Source organism: Pistacia vera, unplaced genomic scaffold (genome assembly GCF_008641045.1).
Source record: "Pistacia vera cultivar Batoury unplaced genomic scaffold, PisVer_v2 Contig318, whole genome shotgun sequence".
Taxonomy (NCBI): Eukaryota; Viridiplantae; Streptophyta; class Magnoliopsida; order Sapindales; family Anacardiaceae; genus Pistacia; species Pistacia vera.
In genome coordinates this window covers 695,791-719,541 of record NW_022196133.1, presented here as the reverse complement: position 1 = coordinate 719,541, position 23,751 = coordinate 695,791, and the positions used below count along the sequence as shown (strand labels likewise).

At 34.3% G+C, this 23,751-nt stretch overlaps 2 protein-coding genes and 2 pseudogenes across 2 annotated transcripts; all 4 read right to left on the bottom strand.

Moving 5' to 3' along the window:
- Positions 1–3,966: 3,966 nt before the first annotated feature.
- LOC116136707 lies at positions 3,967–10,569 on the bottom strand (annotated as a pseudogene).
- On the bottom strand, positions 4,019–6,020 carry LOC116136709 (7-deoxyloganetin glucosyltransferase-like). The gene is made up of 3 exons (XM_031422377.1): positions 5,431–6,020; positions 5,085–5,257; positions 4,019–4,894 (listed from the first exon to the last, which is right to left on the bottom strand). Exons 1-3 carry the CDS (start codon positions 5,942–5,944, stop codon positions 4,352–4,354), a joined length of 1,230 nt encoding a protein of 409 aa, XP_031278237.1. The 5' UTR covers positions 5,945–6,020; the 3' UTR covers positions 4,019–4,351.
- A 3,233-nt stretch (positions 10,570–13,802) lies between the features above and the next one.
- LOC116136710 (protein EXORDIUM-like 2) lies at positions 13,803–14,879 on the bottom strand. Its single transcript, XM_031422378.1, has one exon. It carries the CDS (start codon positions 14,856–14,858, stop codon positions 13,923–13,925), a length of 936 nt encoding a protein of 311 aa, XP_031278238.1. The 5' UTR covers positions 14,859–14,879; the 3' UTR covers positions 13,803–13,922.
- A 3,598-nt stretch (positions 14,880–18,477) lies between these two features.
- LOC116136699 lies at positions 18,478–23,293 on the bottom strand (annotated as a pseudogene).
- Between the last annotated feature and the right edge of the window lie 458 nt (positions 23,294–23,751).

Sequence of the window (23,751 nt, the reverse complement as noted above, 5' to 3'; positions counted from 1 at the left end):
TTAAAAATTACTCAATTAAATTATAATATATATATACATTTATATATGATACTTACTAATTATAGCATTAATAGTAAATGATCACATAATTACTTAATTAGTTATGAATTTTAAACATACATTATAAACATTAATAATTACTAACATTACATTACTTAATTAAAAGATTAAAAATTAATAATTATAATATTACTTTACATATTTATAATATGATACTTAATCAATTATACATTCTATTATAAACATTAGTATATTAATTAAATTATTTGAAATTTATTAATTATAATATTAAATTATAGATTAAGTTGTTATTTAATTCATTATAAATTATATTATACTATATAGTTATGATCATATATTAATATAATATTACATAATTAAATGATTACTTAATTGATTAAGTTGATATTATGTTTTAAACTAGTAATAATATTTACTATATAACATTAGCACAATATTTAATTAAATGATAAGAAATTTAATTAATTATAACATTACTTAAACATTTATTAAGCATTACATTATAGTTAAATAATTACTCAAATAAATTATAATATTATTATATTACATTATATATTATGATCACTTATTAATTATCATTAAATAATAATTACATAATTAATAATAGTTATGAATTTATAACTACATTATAAATATTAGTAATTATTTAATTTATATATTATTACATTACTTAATTAAACGATTAAAAATTAATTAATTATAACATTACCTTATTAATTTATATATGATTATAATCAATTAAACATTCCATTATAAACAAGTATATTAATCAATTATTGAAATTAATTAATTAATATTAAAATATGATGATAGTATGATTACTTAATTCATTATAACATTACATTATACTATTATAGTATGATCAATAATTATAACATTACATAATTAAATGACTACTTAATTGATTATGAGTTATGATATTATGTTTAAACATTAGTAATTACTAATTTATTACATAAACATTAGCACAATACTTAATTAAATGATAAGAAATTTAATTAATTATAACATTACCTTATAAACATTTCATTATAAACATTAATTAAACTTAATTAATGTTAAATAATTACTCAATTAAATTATAATATTATTATATTGCATTATTTATGATCACTTACTTAATGTAGCATTATTAGTTAAATGATCATATAATTACTTAATTAGTTATGAATTTATAACATACATTATAAACATTAGTAATTACTATACTATTATATTACTTAATTAAACGATTAAAATTAAAATTATAACAATACTTTATATATTTATAATATGATTACTTAATCAATTATAACATTCCATTATAAACGTTAGTATATTAATTAAATGATTGAAATTTAATTAATTAATATTAAATTATAGATTTATAGTATGATTACCTAATTCATTATAACATTACATTATATTTATAGTATGATCATATAATTAATATAACATTACATAATTAAATGATACTTAATGATTATGACATTATATTATAAACATTAATAATTTACTAATTTACACAATACTTAATCAAATTATTAATTTTATTAATTTAACATTATATTATAAAATTATGGTTGATATTTAATTAATTATAACATTCTATTATAAAACAATATTACATACTTAATTAAATGATTAACAATTTAATTAATTATACTATTCATTATAATTAATAGTATATTACTTAATTAATATAACATTACAATTTACATTGTAGTATGATCACTTAATTAATTATAACCTACAATTTACATTGTAGTATGATCATTATTAATTATACATTACTAGTTTCTAATATTAAATTTACTAAATTTATTTGGTATATTATAAATACCCAATGACCAATTATAAATTAAATTAATAAATAATAATATATAATTTATTTTTGTGAATTGTGATGAATAATGTTTGTGATTTGGTTTTGATTGACGAATTTTATGTGAATTGTGATGAATTAATTGAATTCAATTGTTGCTTAGAGATTACAGGTTATGAGTTATATTGGACACAAATGAATAAATAATGAAAATTTGTTAGGGGTGTATTTGTAAACTTATAAGGTGTTTTTGTTATTTTTTAAACTAATAGGGGGGTAATTGATTTTTTACAGGGTACCCTGGAAAGGAACCGGAACCTGCATTTTAGGTTCTGGTTCTTTGAATTGAAGAACCTGTACTGTGCGGTTCCGGTTCCGGTTCCTTTTTTTGGGAACCTGTACTGTGCGGTTCCAGTTCCGGTTCCCTGAAAAAGTGCAGGGTACCTGGAACCGCTCACCCCTAGCTACAACACATGTCACCAAATCCAACTCTAGGATTAAAGTAGCCGCCAGATGGGGAATATTGAGCATGATAAAGTATGAGTATGAGGAAGTGGTATGCATAAGAGTTGTAGATATTCGAGTAAGCTTTCCAACAGTTTAAGAATCGTTCAAATCCGAGGTTTTTAGCTCAAGTTATTGTCAAATTATTGAAGCATGTTCCAAACTCGTCATAACTCGTTAATGAGAGCACGGAATTGCCATTAATTCATTAATGAGAGTGCAAACTAGCCATAACTCACTAATGAGAGAGAGAACTGGAGCATGATACAATCTGAATATGACAAAGTGATAAACATAAGAGTTGTAGCCTTTTGAGCAAGCTTTTCAATGATCCAAGAATCGTCCAAACTTGAGGTCTACATCTCACGTTATCATCAAAATACTGAGGTACATTCCAAACTCGTTAATGAAAGTGTGAAGCTCGTCGTTTCAGAGCTCACCATTTTAGAGCTCGCCATTTTATAGCTCATTTTCAGAGCTCATTGTTGAGAGCTTTTTTTCAGAGCTCATGGCTTTAGAGCTTGTTTTGAGAGCTCGTCGCTCTAGAGCTCATTTTGATAGCTAATTGTGTTAGAGCTCGCATTTTAGAGCTTCTTTTCAGCTCGTCGTTTTAAAGCTTGTCATTTAAGAGCTAGCCAATTTAGAGCTCATCATTTCAAAGCTCGTCATTTCAGAGCTTGCCATTTCAAAGCTTGTCATTTCAGAGCTTGTCATTTTAGAGCTTGTTTTTAGAGCTCGTTGTTTAGAGCTCACTGTTTTAGAGCTCATTTTCAGAACTCGTGGTTTTGAGAGCTCATCGTTTTAGAGCTCGCCATTTTAGAGCTCCTTATTTCAAATGCTCATTGTTTTAGAGCTCATTTTAAGAGTTCGAGTTGTAAAGCTCGTTTTCAGAGCTCCTTGTTTTAGAGCTCGTCGTTTCTGAAGCTCATAGTTTTTGAAGTCCGAACTTGCACTCCAAAAACCAAGGGACTATTATTGTGTGGGAAATCTGAAAAAGATAATTCTCCATTAAGAAAGAAGATATTTAGATTGACTTAATTTGGAAGAAAGATATTCAAATTGACTTAGCAGATTCCAACTAAGGTAGTTGAAGATCATGCAACTTTCTAATTCTACATATTTGAATCTTACCTCAACTCTATCATGTAAATAGATGCTATATAAACCTAACATAACTTGTTTTCTAGGGGCAGGGCAATTATTCTAGAGAGAAAGAGAGAACTTACTATTGTATTTCTTTTGTAATAATAAGATAATAATGGATGTAAGCTCAAGTTCAAACTTGCTAAACAAATTTAAAAATTGTTTTGTGTTATTATTTTATTGCTCTTTTATTATTCATTTGCTGATTTTTATTAATCATGCACATATCTATTTTGATTATGTAAGGTCAATCGAATCTCTTATTGGTATTTGTATAAACAATAGTCCAACGTGGCAACTGTGCAAGCGTCAGGACAACGATAGTTGGCTCCAATTATTAATACATTTAATTTCTATATTCGGAAACTGGACCGAAGACACCTCAAATTCAGACTTCCGCTTGGCTTGCTTTCCCTATAATTAATTATTTATTTCATATTACGCAATCCATCTTCTGGATTTTCATTATAAATTTTATTTATTTAACGGTGGTATGGTTGGAGTATGGAGGGATGCGTTTACACTTTAGATAGGCATGGATTGCAATAAATAAATAAATCATAAAAGTAATATTAATTACTAAATCCAAACATACAAGATCTGAGTTACAAGAAGGAAGAAATTTAAAGTTGGCAATCCATGACGCATTTAATAAGTCTAACTTCTTGGAGTCAGCAGCACTTTGTTGATAACCTCCTCCAGATTCCTGTAAGATGATCCTGAAGGAGCAGTAATGGCATGTTTCGCCATCTGCTTCCATTCAATAGCTTTCGTTTTCATCTCTTTCCCCTTCTCTCCCTCCATCAACTCTCGAACAAGGATTTCAACTTCATCTCTTTTCACGTCGTTATCTATCTCCATGCCTATGCCCCACTCTTTTCAACTGTGTCGGCAATTTGTTTGTTGTTCAGCAAAAAAGGGCCAGCAAACCATGGGAACTCCACCACCGATACTTTCAAGCGTAGAATTCCACCCGCTATGGGTTAAGAATCCACCAATTGATGGGTGGCTTAAAACTTGTTCCTGAGGACACCAATTTGCTAAAATACTCCTTTCTTTGGTCTCTGTCAAAAACTCTGGTGGTAGAATTGCTGTGTCACCAGCAACAAGGTCGGGCCTAATGACCCACAAAAATGTTTGCTTGCTGTTCGCAAGTCCCCACGCAAACTCAATTAGTTGATGGGCCGTCATGACTGCAACGCTACCAAAGTTCACGTAAACAACTGAATTGGGTTCTTTTGAGTATAGCCACTCGATACATTCAGTTTCTTCTTTCCATAAATTTGATCCAATCTGCTTCGTGTCGTTATCTAGGATCTGATTGATCTGAAGATGCAGGGGACCGATGGAGTATACAGGTGGCAATATTGAAGCAAACGCATCTAAAACATCCTTCTCCAAGTCATGAAACGTGTTCAAAATGTTGGAAAAGTGGCTCATTTTGCAAATCACATGGGGGTAGGAGTGATAATGGAAAAAGGTTTAGGGACTCTATGTAATAGGCCAAAATATTAGTTTGTCCCACATTGCTTGGGAATGAAAAGTGGGAAACTTTTGGGGTCTATATACAAGGACCTAAATCATTGTTATTTGTATCCCAAGNGTTCAAAATAATCGCAGACGCCCTTTTAGCTCTTTCAGTCTCCGACAGAATAAAATCTATCATAATAGTATGAAGATCAGTAGTTCTGATAAAGGTGGGGATATCTCTCAACCGGATATCTTTCATGCCTGGTATCCAATCTATAACTGTTTCCAAGTACCCATTTGTCAAGTAACTCTCATCTGCGAATCAAATAAACAATATCATTCATATTTGACATTTGAAAAATAAACAGATACACGATCAAACTCGTTCGTTAATGCTTTAGAATTATTACCAGCAGTTTTACGTTTTGTCTTATTTTATTATTCTTGACTACGTATGCCAAGTATTTAAGGTACTATAGTTAATATACCTTTGAGAGGTGTGTAACCCTTTTCAATGAATTGGCGATAGTGAACATACGCCATGAAACCACATGCACTAGTAGTCCAGAAAAGGACTTCAGGGATGCCTAACTCTTCGGCTGCATCAAGAGTGAAACTCATAGCTCCATCAGAAACTATGCAACTCACCGGTGGAACATCGGAGGAGGGATCGTTTAGCCTACCAAGAAGGTTTTCAAAATGAGGTAAGCAATATTTGCTAGTGGAGTCACATAGAGATGGGACGTCTTGAGTGGCGTTGACATCTGTGGGAGGGAGGCCATCGGTAATGGTTTCGAATCGAAAAGATGGGAGGCCAGTGAGAGAGTTGGGGCCTCTAGATTTAAGAAGGCGTTGATGGTTGAACTCACTGTTAACAAAGGTGATATGAAAGCCTTTATGGTGAAGAATTTTGGCCAGTTTTAGCATGGGATTTATGTGGCCTTGAGCCGGGTAAGGTATGCAAACTGCATGCGGCTTTTCAATTGTTGCCAAGGAACCCATTTGCTGTCAAATACTCACTGGCAAATGAGAATATGTTTATGTTGTGAGAGAGATTTAGCTTGAGGCAGTTTTATAGCCAAGTCAAGAAGTAAGGTCAAACAGTGCTAATCAATGCCGACTCCCGAGGGAAAAAGAAGAGTCAAATAAATACCAACGTTGAAAAATCGATGGACTTTACAGCTGAAAAAGTAATAAAAAAATAAAATGTCTGCCAATAATAGTAAATGATAAAGGCTCCGTTTCACACACTTCCAAATATTATTCTTTTCAATAAACTTAAACACTAAAATTGATTTATTTTTAAAATATTATTTTATATTATTCAATTTCTTTCAAATCTTCTAAAATTATTAATTTAACTAAATGCTCTTAAATTTTATTTTAAAAATTATAAAAATACCCTAACAACACACATTTATTAAATTCTGGCCACCACTATCGAAAACTAACCAGAATCTTGTATAATGGCACACTACCAGTTGAATTTGGTCGATAGTGTACCGATCTAGCATTTTTCGATCAGATTGATAATAAATCTGGTCAGAAAAAGTCAGATTTTTAGTCGTTGACGACCAAATGGGTCAGATCTTGCCTTAGATCTGACCTTTTTTTGACTAGATCCATCGTGGATATTGCCAGAAAAAGCCATATCGGTGTACGACCGGTAATATTCAGCCGGTCATGCACTGATCCGGCCACCCTCCGACAGTGGTGCCCAGCTGTCTGTATTTAATGGGTAGGTTGGGGGTGTTTTTGTTAACTTTTAATATTTTATTATAGGGGTATTTAGTAAATAAACAAACATATGAGGTATTTTTATTAATTTCCAAATCCTACATGGTAATACCCATTCAATTTAACTTTTTTCAAGATATTACTATAAAAAGTATCAGAATAATGAACTAAACGGACCCAAAAAGATTTCAATAGTATGTTAATGATAGAAACCCACTTCAATAACTCAACAATTTGGGTTGGGCCATGGGTCTTTTATGAGCTTGGGTAGAACTATCCTTGGAAAACCAGCATGCCAAGGGAAGGTACCCAAGCCTTTATAACCCACATGCCCACCCTTTTCCTTTTCAATATGGGATCCTAACATTCCACCACGCTTCCGCAACCAACGTCTACATCGGCCTCTTTACCCTTGTCGGCCTCTTTACCTCTTGGATGACTATGCAGATCCCCTTTCCCTCGGGCCTCCATACCCTTTCTTGGGGTAGCAACTCGGGCCCAAGGTCAGCCTGCCATGGGTTAGCCTGTCATGCATGCGCTACCACATAGGCGCATGATCATGCTCTGATATCAATTGATAGGAACCCACTCCAATAACTCAATAATTTGGGCTGAGCCATGGGTCTTTTATGGGCTTGGGTAAAACTCTCCTTGGAAAACTAATTTGCCAAGGAAGGGTGCCCAAGCCTTTATAACCCACACGCTCACCCTTTTTCTTTTCAATATAGGATCCTAACAGTCAACTATTAATATTTATAATAACAATTAATATTTTAATTGTTATTATAATTAATAAAACTTTAATAATTAAGCCTCAAACAATCAACTTTCATATATATGGATTGTCTGCTTTCACATGTTGGTCGACATTCCGTATTTGCTATAGCATCTCCACTGCTGATATTTGGCCACACCAATATTAAAGATTAAAGATATTTTTTAATACTTTAATTGTTTAAATTTATATTAAATTAATGACATCAGAGTTTGAAAGTGAAATCGTAATTTTTAACTAATATAGGACAAATTTCAATAATCTCATACAAGACTTGAATGATTATTTCTTTTACGGATTAATCAAACATTGGTTTGTAGGAATATTTGGATAAACATTGATTTATGTGGCCAACAAAACTATCTAACTTTCAAAATGCATTGATAAAAGCTCAACAAAAATCAAATTTGATAATTTCATTTACCCTCCCAGTTAAACATATTTAATTAGAAGATCGACAAATTAGATGATGTGAGAGCCACTTCACCCCTACGACATATGAGACTTGTTGCTCTTTAAATAATTAAATATCCTTAATTGACACTATAATTACGGCACTCATCCTTTTCCAACTTGTTATCTGTAGTCGGCTATCAATATTTAAATTATATATATGTTTTTGTACTGATTATATGAATTCTCCCGACTTTTGGCTCATAGTAGCACGTGAGATTAAAACGTGTCTGACATTTAGGTTACGGTGTTGGTCAAATTTAGCCAAAAGTCCAATGAAGATTACAACCCCACCGCTTAATATCTTTGGACTTTTCAAAATTTTTAATTATTTTATGTTATGTGACAGAATTTGCTTATTACAGCAGATTTGGACATGCCTAATCGTGATAAGACTTCAATCATTTTAATTAGTATATTTAAGGGATGTTTAATTAGGAGTTATCTCTTATTACTAAAATAATATCATTTTATATTACTTAGATTATCACGTTTGATTATTAAGTAATATAAAATTTCTATAATCTTTTAAAATTTATAATAATTGTATTATTAATAATAAAAAAGACAATATGAATACTATCATTTTTTTTTAAGTATTTTAAGATTATTTACTAATTTTATTTTTATTATAATTTTATCTTTAATAATTAAAATTTTTGGATGATAATAATACCCTTATTTTAAAAACAATTTACAAATATATTTATGAACTATTTTATCTTTGTATACAAAATTTTTAGAACATAAATATCTTTAAACTTGAAAAAAATTATCCAAGACTACAACAAAAATGGCCGGTGCCGGAATGACGCACAACCGACCTGATCTATGGTATAATTGAAGTATGGAGGGATGCGTTTACACTTTATATCGGCATGGATTACGATAATAAATGAAATACTAGGTCCAAACATAGAGAGATTTGAATCACAAGAAGGAAGAAATTTAAAGTTGGCAATCCATGACGCATTTAATAAGTCTAACTTCTTGGAGTCAGAAGCACTTTGTTGATAACCTCGTCCAGATTCCTGTAAGATGATCCTGCAGGAGCAGTAATGGTATGTTTTGCCATCTTCTTCCATTCAGTGGCTTTCTTTTTCATCTCTTTCCCTTTCTCTCCCTCCATCAACTCTCGAACAAGGATTTCAACTTCATCTCTTTTCACGTCGTTATCTATCTCCATGCCTATGCCCCACTCTTTGCAACTGTATCGGCAATTTGTTTGTTGTTCAGCAAAAAAGGGCCAGCAAACCATGGGAACTCCACCACCGATACTTTCAAGCGTAGAATTCCACCCGCTATGGGTTAAGAATCCACCAATTGATGGGTGGCTTAAAACTTGTTCCTGAGGACACCAATTCGCTAAAATACTCCTTTCTTTGATCTCTTTCAAAAACTCTGGTGGTAGAATTGCTGTGTCACCTGCAACAAGGTCGGGCCTAATGACCCACAAAAATGTTTGCTTGCTGTTCGCAAGTCCCCACGCAAACTCAATTAGTTGATGGGCCGTCATGACTGCAACACTACCAAAGTTCACGTAAACAACTGAATTGGGTTCTTTTGAGTATAGCCACTCGACACATACAGTTTCTTCTTTCCATAAATTTGATCCAATCTGCTTCGTGTCGTTATCTAGGATCTGATTGATCTGAAGATGCAGGGGACCGATGAAGTATACAGGTGGCAATATTGAAGCAAACGCATCTAAAACATCCTTCTCCAAGTCATGAAACGTGTTCAAAATAATCGCAGACGCCCTTTTAGCTCTTGCAGTCTCCGACAGAAGAAAATTTATCATAATAGCATTACGATCAGTAGTTCTGATAAAGGTGGGGATATCTCTCAACCGGATATCTTTCATGCCTGGTATCCAATCTATAACTGTTTCCAAGTACCCATTTGTCAAGTAACTCTCATCTGCGAATCAAAGAAAATATATAATTTATGTTTGACATTTGAAAAATAAACAAACACGATCAAACTCATTCATTAATGCTTTAGAATTATTACCAGGAATTTATGCTTTATCTTATTTCATTATTCTTAACTACGTAATATTCTTAACTATGTATACCAAGTTGAAAAGTATTTACTGTACTATAATTAATATACCTTTGAGAGGTGTGTAACCTTTCTCAATGAGTTGGCGATAGTGAACATACGCCATGAAACCACATGCACTAGAAGTCCAGAAATTTCTGGACTTCAGGGATGCCTAACTCTTCAGCTGCATCAAGAGTGAAACTCATAGCTCCATCAGAAACTATGCAACTCACCGGTGGAACATCGGAGGAGGGATCGTTTAGCCTACCAAGAAGGTTTTCAAAATGAGGTAAGCAATATTTGCTAGTGGAGTCACATAGAGATGGGACGTCTTGAGTGGCGTTGACATCTGTGGGAGGGAGGCCATCGGTAATGGTTTCGAATCGAAAAGATGGGAGGCCAGTGAGAGAGTTGGGGCCTCTAGATTTAAGAAGGCGTTGATGGTTGAACTCACTGTTAACAAAGGTGATATGAAAGCCTTTATGGTGAAGAATTTTGGCCAGTTTTAGCATGGGATTTATGTGGCCTTGAGCCGGGTAAGGTATGCAAACTGCATGAGGCTTTTCAATTGCTGCGAAGGAACCCATTTGCTCTCAAATACTCACTAGTAAGTGAGAATATGTTTATGTTGTGAGAGAGATTTAGCTTGAGGCAGTTTTATATATAGCCACGTCAAAGGGAGGTAAAACAGTGTCTCATCTATGCCGACTCCCGAGGGAAAAAGAAAAGTCTAATAAATACCATAGTTAAAAATCAATGGACTTTGCCAGTTAAAACATAAGTCTTTCAATCATTAATATTTACACGTAAGTATTGATAGAAAGAATTGTTTCAAACTTAGTAAGCAAACCACCGCCGGCCTAATGGTAAAAAAACTGAAGGAGATTTCATGGGGGTATTACTGAAATTCTTATTCGATCGATAATTCTAAGATTATATGGAATTAATTGAGATATGCATAAACTAATTCAAACATTCTCAGTAATTTAAAAAAAGAAAAAAACTTACAGTTTAGCCCAAACAATCCATCACTTCTAGTTATTATAATTAATAAAACTTAATAAGCCGCAAACAATCAACTTTCATATATATGGATTGTCTGCTTTCAGATGTTGTACATTCTTGCCATATTGAATGTAATTCAAATTGACGAGTCTAGTCTGAGGTTGAGTTGGGGTTATTGCTACGTAAAGAACTTGTACAAAGATATTTTTTAATACTTTAATTGTTTAAATTTATTGCACGACTCTATATTAAATTAATGAGATTAGACTTTGAAGGTGAAATCGCAATTTTCAACTGATATAGTACAAATTTCAATAATCTCATACAAGACTTGAATGGTTATTTCTTTTACGGATTAATCAAACATTGAAAATGCAATGCTAAAAGCTGAACAAAATCAAATTTGCACATTTCATTTACCCACCAGTCAAACATGTTGAATTAGACGATTGACGTATTAGATATTTAGACGATGAGAAAAGCTACTTCATCCGGTACCACATATGAGACTTATTGCCAAAATTATATGTTGCCGTTTGTGACTAATCTAAACACTAACCAACCAATTAATCACAAAAGAAATAAAAAACAAGTAAACAAACACAAGAGTTTGCAGTGGTTCACTTGCTCAAGATTTGAGCAAGCTATATATGTCCACTTTGAGTTCCGAAACACCGAGGCTCGTTGCACTAAGAAGATTAATATCGTTTACAGAGTACAATTTCAGATTCTCAAACACTACCCAACTCACTTTGCTAATCTATCACTCAACTCTTTTCATGTAACCTTTAAACCCAAGAGAAAGACTCTTTAAGCTTCTCTACCCGTTAAGGAAACACCACCTTCACTCAACAACCCAATTGATTGCACCAAGTTTACAAGAATTAAAGTAAACTAAAAAACCCAGCAAAGCAGAATTTTACAGAGTCAAAGAAGATGAGAAAAACTGTTTTGTTCACTATAGCTTTAATTGAGGGCTGCCCTCTTTTATACCTTTGAAATTTCAGGGAAATTTCAGTCATTAGATGAACCTTGAATCAACCATCAGGATTGCATGAAGTTTGAACCAAAACGGCGACGTTAGACTTAATGTTTTTAGCTTCACACTTTTACATTATATACCTTTTAAAATCTCTTTTTATTTAATGAAATAAATAACTAAATATCCATAAGTAACAGTATCACTACACCACTCATCCTTTTCCAACTTGTTATATGTAGTCGGCTATTTTGTACTGATTATATGATTTCTCACGACTTTTTGGCTCCAATAATATTATACTCATAAACCCTTTCCATTAACTTTCTCTAAAAAATGCGACGCGTCAGCTTGCAATGGATCTTACTTGTCCAATAATAGGTCCCGCTTGACCAAATGCAAGCTATCGCGTTAGCGTTTGTGAGAGAAAGTTGTAAGAAGTGTTTGTTAACCTATCTTTATTCTTTTGGCTCATAGTGGCACATGAGATTAACACGTTCCTGACATTTGGGTGGCGGTGTTGGTCCAATTTAGCATTATACGGTGGAGGCAATGGCATTAGTCCGATGAAGATTACAATCCCACCGATTAATATCATTGGACCTTTCAGAATTTTTAATTATTTTTTATGTATGTGATAGATTGCGTGTACGCTAGGGATAAGGGGAGGACCACAATCAAATGCTCAATTATTAACCTCCTTTAAATTAGCGATGTAACCAGCAATTTCAAACCTAATCAACATCTTATGTGTATGATTTTTTTGAATTTTTAAGATATTCACCCTTCAAATGCTAAAGAGTCAAATATTAGATAGCCATCCTCTTAAAATAATAGTTTCCAACCATAGAAATTATGGTGAAAGAGCCGAAAATAGCGTCATAAACTCAAACTTCAAAATTACAAACATGGCCCATATTCTACGGTGTGGAGGTAATCACGGACCATCTCGGTGACAACTTTCTTTAAACATTCTGCCTTAATTCTAATTAATTGTGGGAAGAAAAGTTCCTTACTTGTTCTTTATAACATGCCTAAAATATAGGTGGTACGTAAACGTATCTACCAAAATAGCACATGTATTATAAACCTTCCATACAAAGTATTAGCGTATAACCATCTCATTATTGAAATTGTGAAATAAAAGTTGAGAGTTAGGTTTTCTCTTGTGAGAGATATCATAAAGTTGGATTAACACAAACAAAACTAGCAGTAGAATGCCCCTCCCAAAGGATTACACATTAACACTCAATAATCTTTTCTTTTTATCTAGTATCAACTCACCCTAATATTTTTGCTTAATCACCAAAAATGGGCCCTCTACGTGGGCCAAGGATTATAACCCTTTTTAAATTTTATGTTAAACTCCGAACCCAATGTTTTGTTGGGCTGGGTTTCGTAAGAAGTCGGCCTAACATGAGTTTACTGCCGTATGAAATTAGCCCAACATACTCTGACGTCGTATTTAAAAATACTGAATGACAATTTGTAAATCGGTTTCGTATAACCAACAATGGACTCGTCGAGTGATAAACGCTTAGGCCAAGGGATTTGCTCCCCTTGTTGTCTAAGGTTCGAATCATAAGAATAATTGTTGTCCACAGATTATAGAGCTTGTCCTGTTTCAAAAGTCTTATTCAGAATCGAAAGATTAGTCGAAATACACATAAGTTACCCGAACACATGAGTGTTCTGTCAAAATTATACCAGAAAAACTATAAAACTAAAATTACTTGAAAGTTATGAAGATAGTTTATTAATGCATTAATCTTTTCAGAGTGTCATGATGACCACATAAATTATGATCATTGAGCTGACCTTGATTCAGTTCATATTTATAACTAATAAGTTTACCTAACTAGAAATGAAGTCGAAGAAAATTAGATTCAAAAAAATTTACACATCCACTAAAATCACAAGTTTGTACAGAAACAGCGGCAGCACCATATAGGTGCAATGAATTGCATCAAACGCAACACTCGCACTTAAACCACCGTTGAACACTTAGAAGTAGAAAGGTCGAACAAAGCAGGCAACAGATACTTCCTCCCATTAACACCGTGCGCATTATAGCTAGCACCAGTGGTAGGATCCGCTAATACTTCCCCGGCGTAACCGGGGTACGCCCCTTCACCGTACACCCCAGGGCAAGCGGAAGCAGCCTCGAGCGGCGCGTCAGCTGACCCCAGAAAATAGCCGTTCCCGAATGGGTTGGTCACGGTTCCAGCCAAAAGACTCGCTATATTTATAATCATGCCGTCCACGCCGAAGTCTCCGTTAGGAGCACCCAGTGGTTCTGTTTGTGGTCCGTAGATTGGTTGGTGGAATGGCCAGGCGCATTGGCCTGGACACTGACTCACTGAGTTGCCAACCCAGATGAAAGCCGAGTTCTTTTTCGGGTTTGAGTCATGAAAGCCACAGCTACTCATGCAAAATCCCTCAACAGCCACGTCTTTTGCAGTTAAAACTAGAGTTAACCCACCTGGGTTCGAGTTAACTTTCTGAGCGAGGTCAAACACCTGATGTTTCTTTAAGATTTTGCCTAAAGAGCAATTTTTATCAGAGAATTGGGTTGACAGGGTAATATGAGTCTCCTTTTTGCCAGCATTTTTCATGTAGGTTTGGATGGTAAGCCACCATTTGGACACAGATGGAGTTGCGGACTGTTGATGCTTTTGTGGGTTGAGAGAGAGAAGAAAGTCAACGATAACGGATTTTTGAGCTGGAGAAAATCCACCGTACCAGAGAATGGATACGGGAAGGGTTCCTTCAAGTAAAGTACCTTTATGATAAGTTAAGGCCATGGGAGGTGGTTGATACAAAGAAGTTAGCTTTCTTGCTCCTAGACATAAGCTGAATAAGTTGAAGTGGAAAAGAAAAAGCAAAAGAGACAGTTTGCAGGAAATTTGAAAAAAAGCCATTCGAGAGAGAGAGTTTGAAATTGTTATGATTTGGGTTGTGAAAGAGGGGGTTCAGTGAGGTAGTATATATGGGTGTGAAGATGCATGAACTGAGTTAGTGGAAGCAGTTCAGTAGCTTTCATTAGCAACTACCCCAATTATTTATTGTTCGTAACTTCTCACTTTAATAAAGAAAGGGATCAGAACTCAGAAGAACTTAAATAAGATAGGATAATTGGAAGAAATGAGCCAAGAAAAGAATCTGTTTTTCTTTAAAGGGCTTTTTTTATTTTTTCTTATGTTTTACATAGAAGTAGTTGAAGATTTTATGAATCTCTTAGGCCTTAGCTACTCAATTTGTAAAGAGCAAATGTAAATGGACAATGGCAGTGTTGCAGTTGGCGACTACTTCAGTATTAATGAGTTACGAAGATGCATTTAGGGGTTCCGTTGCCTGGTGAGTGGAGAGGGTCGCGAGGGTAACGCCCCTAGACCGTAGGTGATTTGGGCCTTTTTCATGTATAATCGTTGTAGGATTTCTTTAAGTTATTAATTTTTTAATGGATTGGGCTTAAGAATATAAATCCTTGTAAAATTAGGTTTTGTCACTTAAACCTAGTATATAAACATATTTTTCTCTTGTTATGAGTGTGATAGCAAATCATAAGGTAATTCATTCCTGGTAAACGAGAGAGGGGTGAGAAAATATTGCAATATCAATAATAATATTGACTCAGTTGGATGTAATTCATATATGATGAACCAAGATAAATCGTACGTGTTATTTTCTCTGTATTTATTATCTGTGATTTGCTTTATTGTTGTTTTGTTGTCGCTATTGTCTCTATTTCGTAGTTATATGGGTTGCATGTGTTCAATGCTTTTCTCAATGCATCAATTTTAGAGTTTTTCTTGGATCGATATTTACATATCTTAAGCCAGTAATGCAATAAAGGGCTCGAAACTTTATGATATATTTACTGATAATGCAATATCTTAGTATCAAATGGAGCATGTTGGGTTCGATTATTCTTCAAATGCAGGCATTGATGACCTCACTGTTATATTTTTGTATTGTTCTAGGTGTTAGGAGGCTCTAAAAAGAATCTATATGGCCTTCTGGTGGGTAGGTTCATCCCTTCATGTTTTATTATACAGGTTTTAGCCAAAAAGTCCAGTGCACTTACACATCATCATCATCATGGGATTCCTTCCAAGACTTGATGATCAGCTGAAAATAAGCTCTGCAGTCTGCACTCAAAGCCTCCCCATACTTGTGGGGTCACTATAGCCATGTCTGATTGCCTGTATCAGGAGTCGCTCACCTACTATTTTTATGCTTCTTTATAATGGATGGTCTTCTTACATAACTCAACTCAAAACTTTCAATCTATCCATAAACTATGAAATTACTTGAAGAGACGTCTATTTATGTTTGTATCTTCCAAAATAAATTCCAATGGACATGGGCGCTCTTCTTCAAAAATCAAATAGATATATTAAGCTGACACAAAAGTATTATTGCTACTTGAATGTTTATAAAACTATTCCTTTTTTCCTTTTAGATTAATTTCAAATAATACAAAGGAGTATGATTATTTCATTTGAGATTTTTTTTTTTTTTTTTTGGTTAAATTTCTGGAGTTGAATCTATGATTATGCGGTTAATTGTGGTACACTCAAATTAATAAGGACGTGAGAGTAAATAATGTCGAATTAAAATACACGTAAGGTAAGGAAGCAATTCCAAAGCACCCCTCGTGCAAATTTGAAGTAATCAAGTTGTGGCCATGTTTGCAAGTATGGGAACAGCCCTTAACTATTCAGCCTTGAGACAAGCTGGATGGAGAGACGAGACAACCATGCTCCACTTCATTGGAAGCAGGTGGCATCCAAAGTGACTAAATGAGTTGCCAACGGAATCATATACCCCATCTTTTTTTTTTAATAAATGTTTCCAACCATAACAATACAAAACTCTGACTTGGGAAATTGGCTAATTCAATTGAAATATAACGTAACCTGTTTGAAGAAATGACGAAGTGGAGAAGTTGAGGGTTGACAATGTGTCTCTGGGTAATTAATGACTCCTCGTTGTGTGCTCCCAGGAGATGGGCTACAGCCCAAGCGTTATTGACTTTGTGACATATATCATTATCAACAAGGATGGTTTCCAGCAAGTTCCGATTAAATAGTTGATTGAAGAGGCAGGTGGTTAGGTTGAATAGAAGCATGGCAGAGAAGACCAATTACGATCTCTACGGGTCGGGGTTGCCCTGTTATATCTTATTTGTAGATATATATGAATCCTGACTTTTCATTAGGAGTTATCTCTTATACTAAATAATATCATTTTATATACTTAGATTATCACTTTTGATTATTAGTAATAAAAATTTCTATAATCTTTTAAAATTTATAATAATTGTATTATTATAATAAAAAGACAATATGAATACTATCATTTTTTTTTAAGTATTTTAGATTATTTACTAATTTTATTTTTATTATAATTTTATCTTAATTAAAATTTTTGGATATAATAATACCCTTATTTTAAAAAACAATTTACAATATATTTAGAACTATTTTATCTTGTATACAAAATTTTTAGAACATAAATATCTTTAAACTTGAAAAAAATTATCCAAGACTACAACAAAAATGGCCGGTGCCGGAATGACGCACAACCGACCTGATCTATGGTATAATTAAGTATGTGAGGGATGCGTTTACACTTTATATCGGCATGGATACGATAATAAATGAATACTAGGTCCAAACATAGAGAGATTTGAATCACAAGAAGGAAGAATTTAAAGTTGGCAATCCATGACGCTTTTAATAAGTCTAACTTCTTGAGTCAGAAGCACTTTGTGTGATAACCTCGTCCAGATTCTGTAATGATCCTCAGGAGCAGTATGGAATTTTTATGCCATCTTCTTCCATTCAGTGCTTTCTTTTTTCATCTCTTTCCCTTCTCTTCTCCCCTCCATCCCTCTCGAACAAGGATTTCAACTTCATCTCTTTATCACGTCGTTATCTCTCCATGCCTATGCCCACTCTTTGCAACTGTATCGGCAATTTGTTTGTTGTTCAGCGAAAAAGGGCCAGCAAACCATGGGAATCCACCACCGATATTTCAAGCGTAGAATTCCACCCGCTTAGGGTGAAGATCCACCAACTGATGGTGGCTTAAAACTTGTTCCTGGGACACCAATTTGCTAAAATACTCCTTTCTTTGATCTCTGTCAAAACTCTGGTGGTAGAATTGCTGTGTCACCACACCCAGGTCGGGCCTAATGACCCACAAAAAGTTTTGCTTGCTGTCGCAGTCCCCCGCAAACTCAATTTTGATGGCCGTCATGACTGCAACACTACCAAAGTCACGTAACAACTGAATTGGGTTCTTTTTGAGTATACCACTCGCACATACAGTTTCTTTCTTTCCTAAATTTGATCCAATCTGCTTCGTTCGTGTCGTTATCTAGATCTGATTGATCTGAAGATGCAGGGACCGATGAAGTATACAGGTGGCAATTTGAAGCAAACGCATCTAAAAACACCTTCTCCAAGTCATGAAACGTGTTCAAAATAATCGCAGAGCCCTTTAGCTCTTGCAGTCTCCGACAGAAGAAATTTATCTAATAGCATTACGATCAGTAGTTCTATAAAGGTGGGTATCTCTCAACCGGATATCTTTCATGCTGGTATCCAATCTATAACTGTTTCCAAGTACCCATTTTGTCAGTAACTCCATCTGCGAATCAAAAAAATATATCATTATGTTTGACATTTGAAAAATAAACACAACCGATCAAACTCATTCATTAAGGCTTTAATTATTCCAGGAATTTATGCTTTATCTTATTTCATTATTCTTAACTCGTAATATTCTTAACTATGTATACCAGTTGAAAAGTATTTACTGTACTATAATAATATACCTTTGAGAGGTGTGTAACCTTTCTCAATGTTTGGCGATAGTGAACATACGCCATAAACCACATCACTAGAAGTCCAGAAATTCTGGACTTCAGGGATGCCTAACTCTTCAGCTGCATCAAGAGTGAAACTCATAGCTCCATCAGAAACTATGCAACTCACCGGTAACATCGGAGGGGATCGTTTAGCCTACCAAGAAGGTTTTTTAAATGAGGTAAGCATATTTGCTAGTGGGGTCACATAGAGATGGACGTCTTGAGGGCGTTGACATCTGTGGGAGGGAGGCCATCGGGAATGGTTTCGAATCGAAAGATGGGAGACCAGTGAGAAGTTGGGGCCTCTAGATTTAAGAAGGCTTTGATGGTGAACTCACTGTTTACAAAGGTGATATGAAAGCCTTTATGATGAAGAATTTTGGCCAGTTTTAGCATGGGATTTATGTGGCCTTGCCGGTAAGGTATGCAACTGCATGAGGCTTTCAATTGCTGCGAAGGAACCCATTTGCTCTCAAATGCTCACTAGTAAGTGAGAATATGTTTATGTTGTGAGAGAGATTTGCTTGAGGCAGTTGTATATATACCACGTCAAGGGAGTAAAACAGTGTCTCATCTATCCGACTCCCAGGAAAAAGAAAGTCTAATAAATACCATAGTTAAAATCAATGGACTTTGCCAGTCAAAAAATAAGTCTTTCAATCATTAATTCAATCTTATATTTACACGTAAGTATTGATAGAAAGAATGTTTCAGACTTAGTAAGCAAACCCCGCCGGCCTAATGGTGAAAAAACTGAAGGAGATTTCATGGTTATTACTGAAATTCTATTTCGTTCGGTAATTCTAAGATTGATGAAATAATTGAAATATGTATAACTAATTCAAATATTCTCATTATTAAAAAAAAAAAACTTACAGTTAGCCCAAACAATCCTCACTTCTAGTTATTATAATTAATAAAACTTAATAACCGCAAACAATCAACTTTCATATATATGGATTGTCTGCTTTCGAATGTTTGACATTCTGCCATATTGAATGTATTCAAATTGACGAGTCTAGTCTAGGTTGAGTTGGGGTTATTGCTACGTAAAAGACTGTACAAAGATATTTTTTAATACTTAATTGTTTAAATTTATTGCACGACTCTATATTAATTAATGAGATTAGACTTTGAAGGTGAAATCGCAATTTTTCAACTGATATAGTACATTTCAATAATCTCATACAAGACTTGATGGTTATTTCTTTTACGGATTAATCAAACATTGAAATGCAATGCTAAAGCTGAACAAAATCAAATTTGCCTTTCATTTACCCACCAGTCAACATGTTGAATTAACGATTGACGTATTAGATATTTAGACGATGAGAAAAGCTACTTCTCCGTACCACATATGAGACTTATTGCCAAAATTATATGTTGCCGTTTGTGACTAATCTAAACACTAACCAACCAATTAATCACAAAAGAATAAAACAAGTAAACAACCACAAGTTTGCAGTGGTTCACTTGCTCAAGATTTGAGCAAGCTATATTGTCCACTTGAGTTCCGAAACACCGAGGCTCGTTTGCACTAAGAGATTAATATCTTTTACAGAGTACAATTTCAGATTCTCAAACACTACCCAACTCACTTTGCTAATCTATCATCAACACTCTTTTCATGTAACCTTAAACCCAAGAGAAAGACTCTTTAAGCTTCTCTACCCGTTAAGGAAACACCACCTTCACTCAACACCCCAATTGATTGCCACACAGTTTACAAAATTAAAGTAAACTAAAAAACCCAGCAAAGCAAATTTTACAGAGTCAAGAAGATGAGAAAAACTGTTTTGTTCACTATAGCTTTAATTGAGGCTGCCCTCTTTTATACCTTTGAAATTTCAGGGAAATTTCAGTCTAGATGAACCTTGAATCAACCATCAGATTGCATGAAGTTTGAACCAAAACGGCGACGTAGACTTAATGTTTTTAGCTTCACACTTTTACATTATATACCTTTTAAATCTCTTTTTATTTAATGAAATAAATAACTAAATATCCATAAGTAACAGTATCACTACACCACTCATCCTTTTCCAACTTGTTATATGTAGTCGGCTATTTTGTACTGATTAATGATTTCTCACGACTTTTTGGCTCCATAATATTTATACTCAAACCCTTTTCCATTAACTTTCTCTAAAAAATGCGACGCTTCAGCTTGCAATGGATCTTACTTGTCCAATAATAGGTCCCGCTTGGACCAAATGCAAGCATCGCGTTAGCGTTTGTGAGAGAAAGTTGTAAGAAGTGTTTGTTAACCTATCTTTATTCTTTTGGCTCATAGTGGCACATGAGATTACACGTTCCTGACATTTGGGTGGCGGTGTTGGTCCAATTATAGCATTATACGGTGGAGGCAATGGCATTAGTCCGATAGATTACAATCCCACACGTAATATCATTGGACCTTTCAGAATTTTTAATTATTTTTTATGTATGTGATAGATTCGTGTACGCTAGGATAAGGGGAGGACCACAATCATGCTCAATTATTAACCTCCTTTAAATTAGCGATGTAACCAGCAATTTCAAACCTAATCACATCTTATGTGTATGATTTTTTTAATTTTTAAGATATTCACCCTTCAAATGCTAAAAGTCAATATTAGATAGCCATCCTCTTAATAATAGTTCCAACCATAGAAATTATGGTGAAAGAGCCGAAAATAGCGTCATAAACTCAACTTCAAAATTACAAACATGGCCCTATTCTACGGTGTGAGGTAATCACGGACCATCTCGGTGACACTTTTCTTTAAAACTTCTGCCTTAATTCTAATTAATTGTGGAAGAAAAGTTCCTTACTTTTCTTTATAACATGCCTAAAATATGGTGGTACGTAAACGTATCTACAAAAATAGCACATGTATTATAAACCTTCCATACAAAGTATTAGCGTATAACCATCTCATTATTGAAATTGTGAAATAAAAGTTGAGAGTTAGGTTTTCTCTTGTGAGAGATATCATAAGTTGGATGGGATGGATTAACACAAACAAACTAGTAGTGAATGCCCCCCCAAAGGTTTACACATTAACACTCAATAATCTTTTTCTTTTATCTAGTATCAACTCACCCTAATATTTTTGCTTAATCACCAAAATGGGCCCTCTACGTGGGCCAAGGATTATAACCCTTTTTAATTTATGTTAAACTCCGAACCCAATGTTTTGTTGGCTGGGTTTCGTAGAGTCGGCCTAACATGACTTTACTGCCGTATGAAATTAGCCAACATAATCTGACGTCGTATTAAAAATACTGAATGACAATTTGTAAATCGGTTTTGTATAACTAATGGACTGGTCGAGGATAAACGTTTGGGAGGATTTGCTCCTTTGTTGCCTATGTTCGATCACAAAACGTTTTTGGTCACATGCCATAAGCTTGTCTTGTTTCGAAATTATTCGAAATTAGAAGATTAATTGAAGTATGCATAAGCTATCTCGAACACATGAGTCCTCTGTCAAAATTATACCAATAAAACTAAAATTACCTGAAAGTTATGAAGATAGTTATTAATGCATTAATCTTTTCAGAGTGTCATGATGACCACAAATTATGACATTGAGCTACCTTTGATTCAGTCATATTATAACTAATAAGTTTAGCTAACTAGAATGAAGTCGAAAAAATTAGATCAAAAAAATTTACACATCAACTAAATCACAAGTTTGTACAGAAACAGCGGCAGCACCACATAGGTGCAATGAATTGCATCAAACGCAACACTTGCACTTAAACCACCTTTGAACACTAGAAGTAGAAGGTCGAACAAACAGGCAACAGATACTTCCTCCCATTAACACCGTGCGCATTATAGCTAGCACCAGTGGTAGGATCCGCTAATACTTCCCCGGCGTAACCGGGTACGCCCCTTCACCGTACACCCCAGGCAAGCGGAAGCAGCCTCGAGCGGCGCGTCAGCTGACCCAGAAAATAGCCGTTCCCGAATGGGTTGGTCACGGTTCCAGCCAAAAGACTCGCTATATTTATAATCATGCCGTCCACGCCGAAGTCTCCGTTAGGAGCACCCAGTGGTTCTGTTTGTGGTCCGTAGATTGGTTGGTGGAATGGCCAGGCGCATTGGCCTGGACACTGACTCACTGATTTGCCAACCCAGATGAAGCCGAGTTCTTTTTCGGGTTTGAGTCATGAAAGCCACAGCTACTCATGCAAAATCCCTCAACAGCCACGTCTTTTGCAGTTAAAACTAGAGTTAACCCACCTGGGTTCGAGTTAACTTTCTGAGCGAGGTCAAACACCTGATGTTTCTTTAAGATTTTGCCTAAAGAGCAATTTTTATCAGAGAATTGGGTTGACGGGTAATACGAGTCTCCTTTTTGCCAGCATTTTTATGTAGGTTTGGATGGTAACACCATTGGGACACAGATGGAGTTCGGACTGTTGATGCTTTTGTGGGTTGAGAGAGAAGAAAGTCAACGATAACGGATTTTTGAGCTAACCCATTTGCTCTCAAATACTCACTAATAAAGGAGAATATGTTTATGTTGTGAGAGAGATTTAGCTTGAGGCAGTTTTATAGCCAAGTCAAGAAGAAAGGTCAAACAGTGCTAATCAATGCCGACTCCCGAGGGAAAGAGAAGAGTCAAATAAATACCAACGTTGAAAAATCGATGGACTTTACAGCTGAAAAAGTAATAAAAAAATAAAATGTCTGTCAATAATGGTAAATGATAAAGGCTCCGTTTCACACTCTTCCAAATATTATTCGTTTTTCAATAATTCAAACAGTAAAATTAGTTTATTCTTAAAATATTATTTTATATTATTTAATTTCTTCTAAATTTTTTAAAATTATTAATTTAACTAAATATTCCTAAATTTTATTTTAAAAATTACAAAAATACCTTAACAACCTACATTTATCAAATTCTGACCACTATTGTAGAAAGCTAACCAGAATC

Excerpts from the sequence above, each read along its gene's own strand:
- LOC116136709 (XM_031422377.1), bottom strand. The coding sequence starts at position 5,944 with ATGGGTTCCTTGGCAACAATTGAAAAGCCGCATGCAGTTTGCATACCT. Across the intron at positions 5,258-5,430 it reads GGGTTACACACCTCTCAAAG|ATGAGAGTTACTTGACAAAT; the intron begins GTATATTAACTA and ends TTTGATTCGCAG.
- LOC116136710 (XM_031422378.1), bottom strand. The coding sequence starts at position 14,858 with ATGGCTTTTTTTCAAATTTCCTGCAAACTGTCTCTTTTGCTTTTTCTT.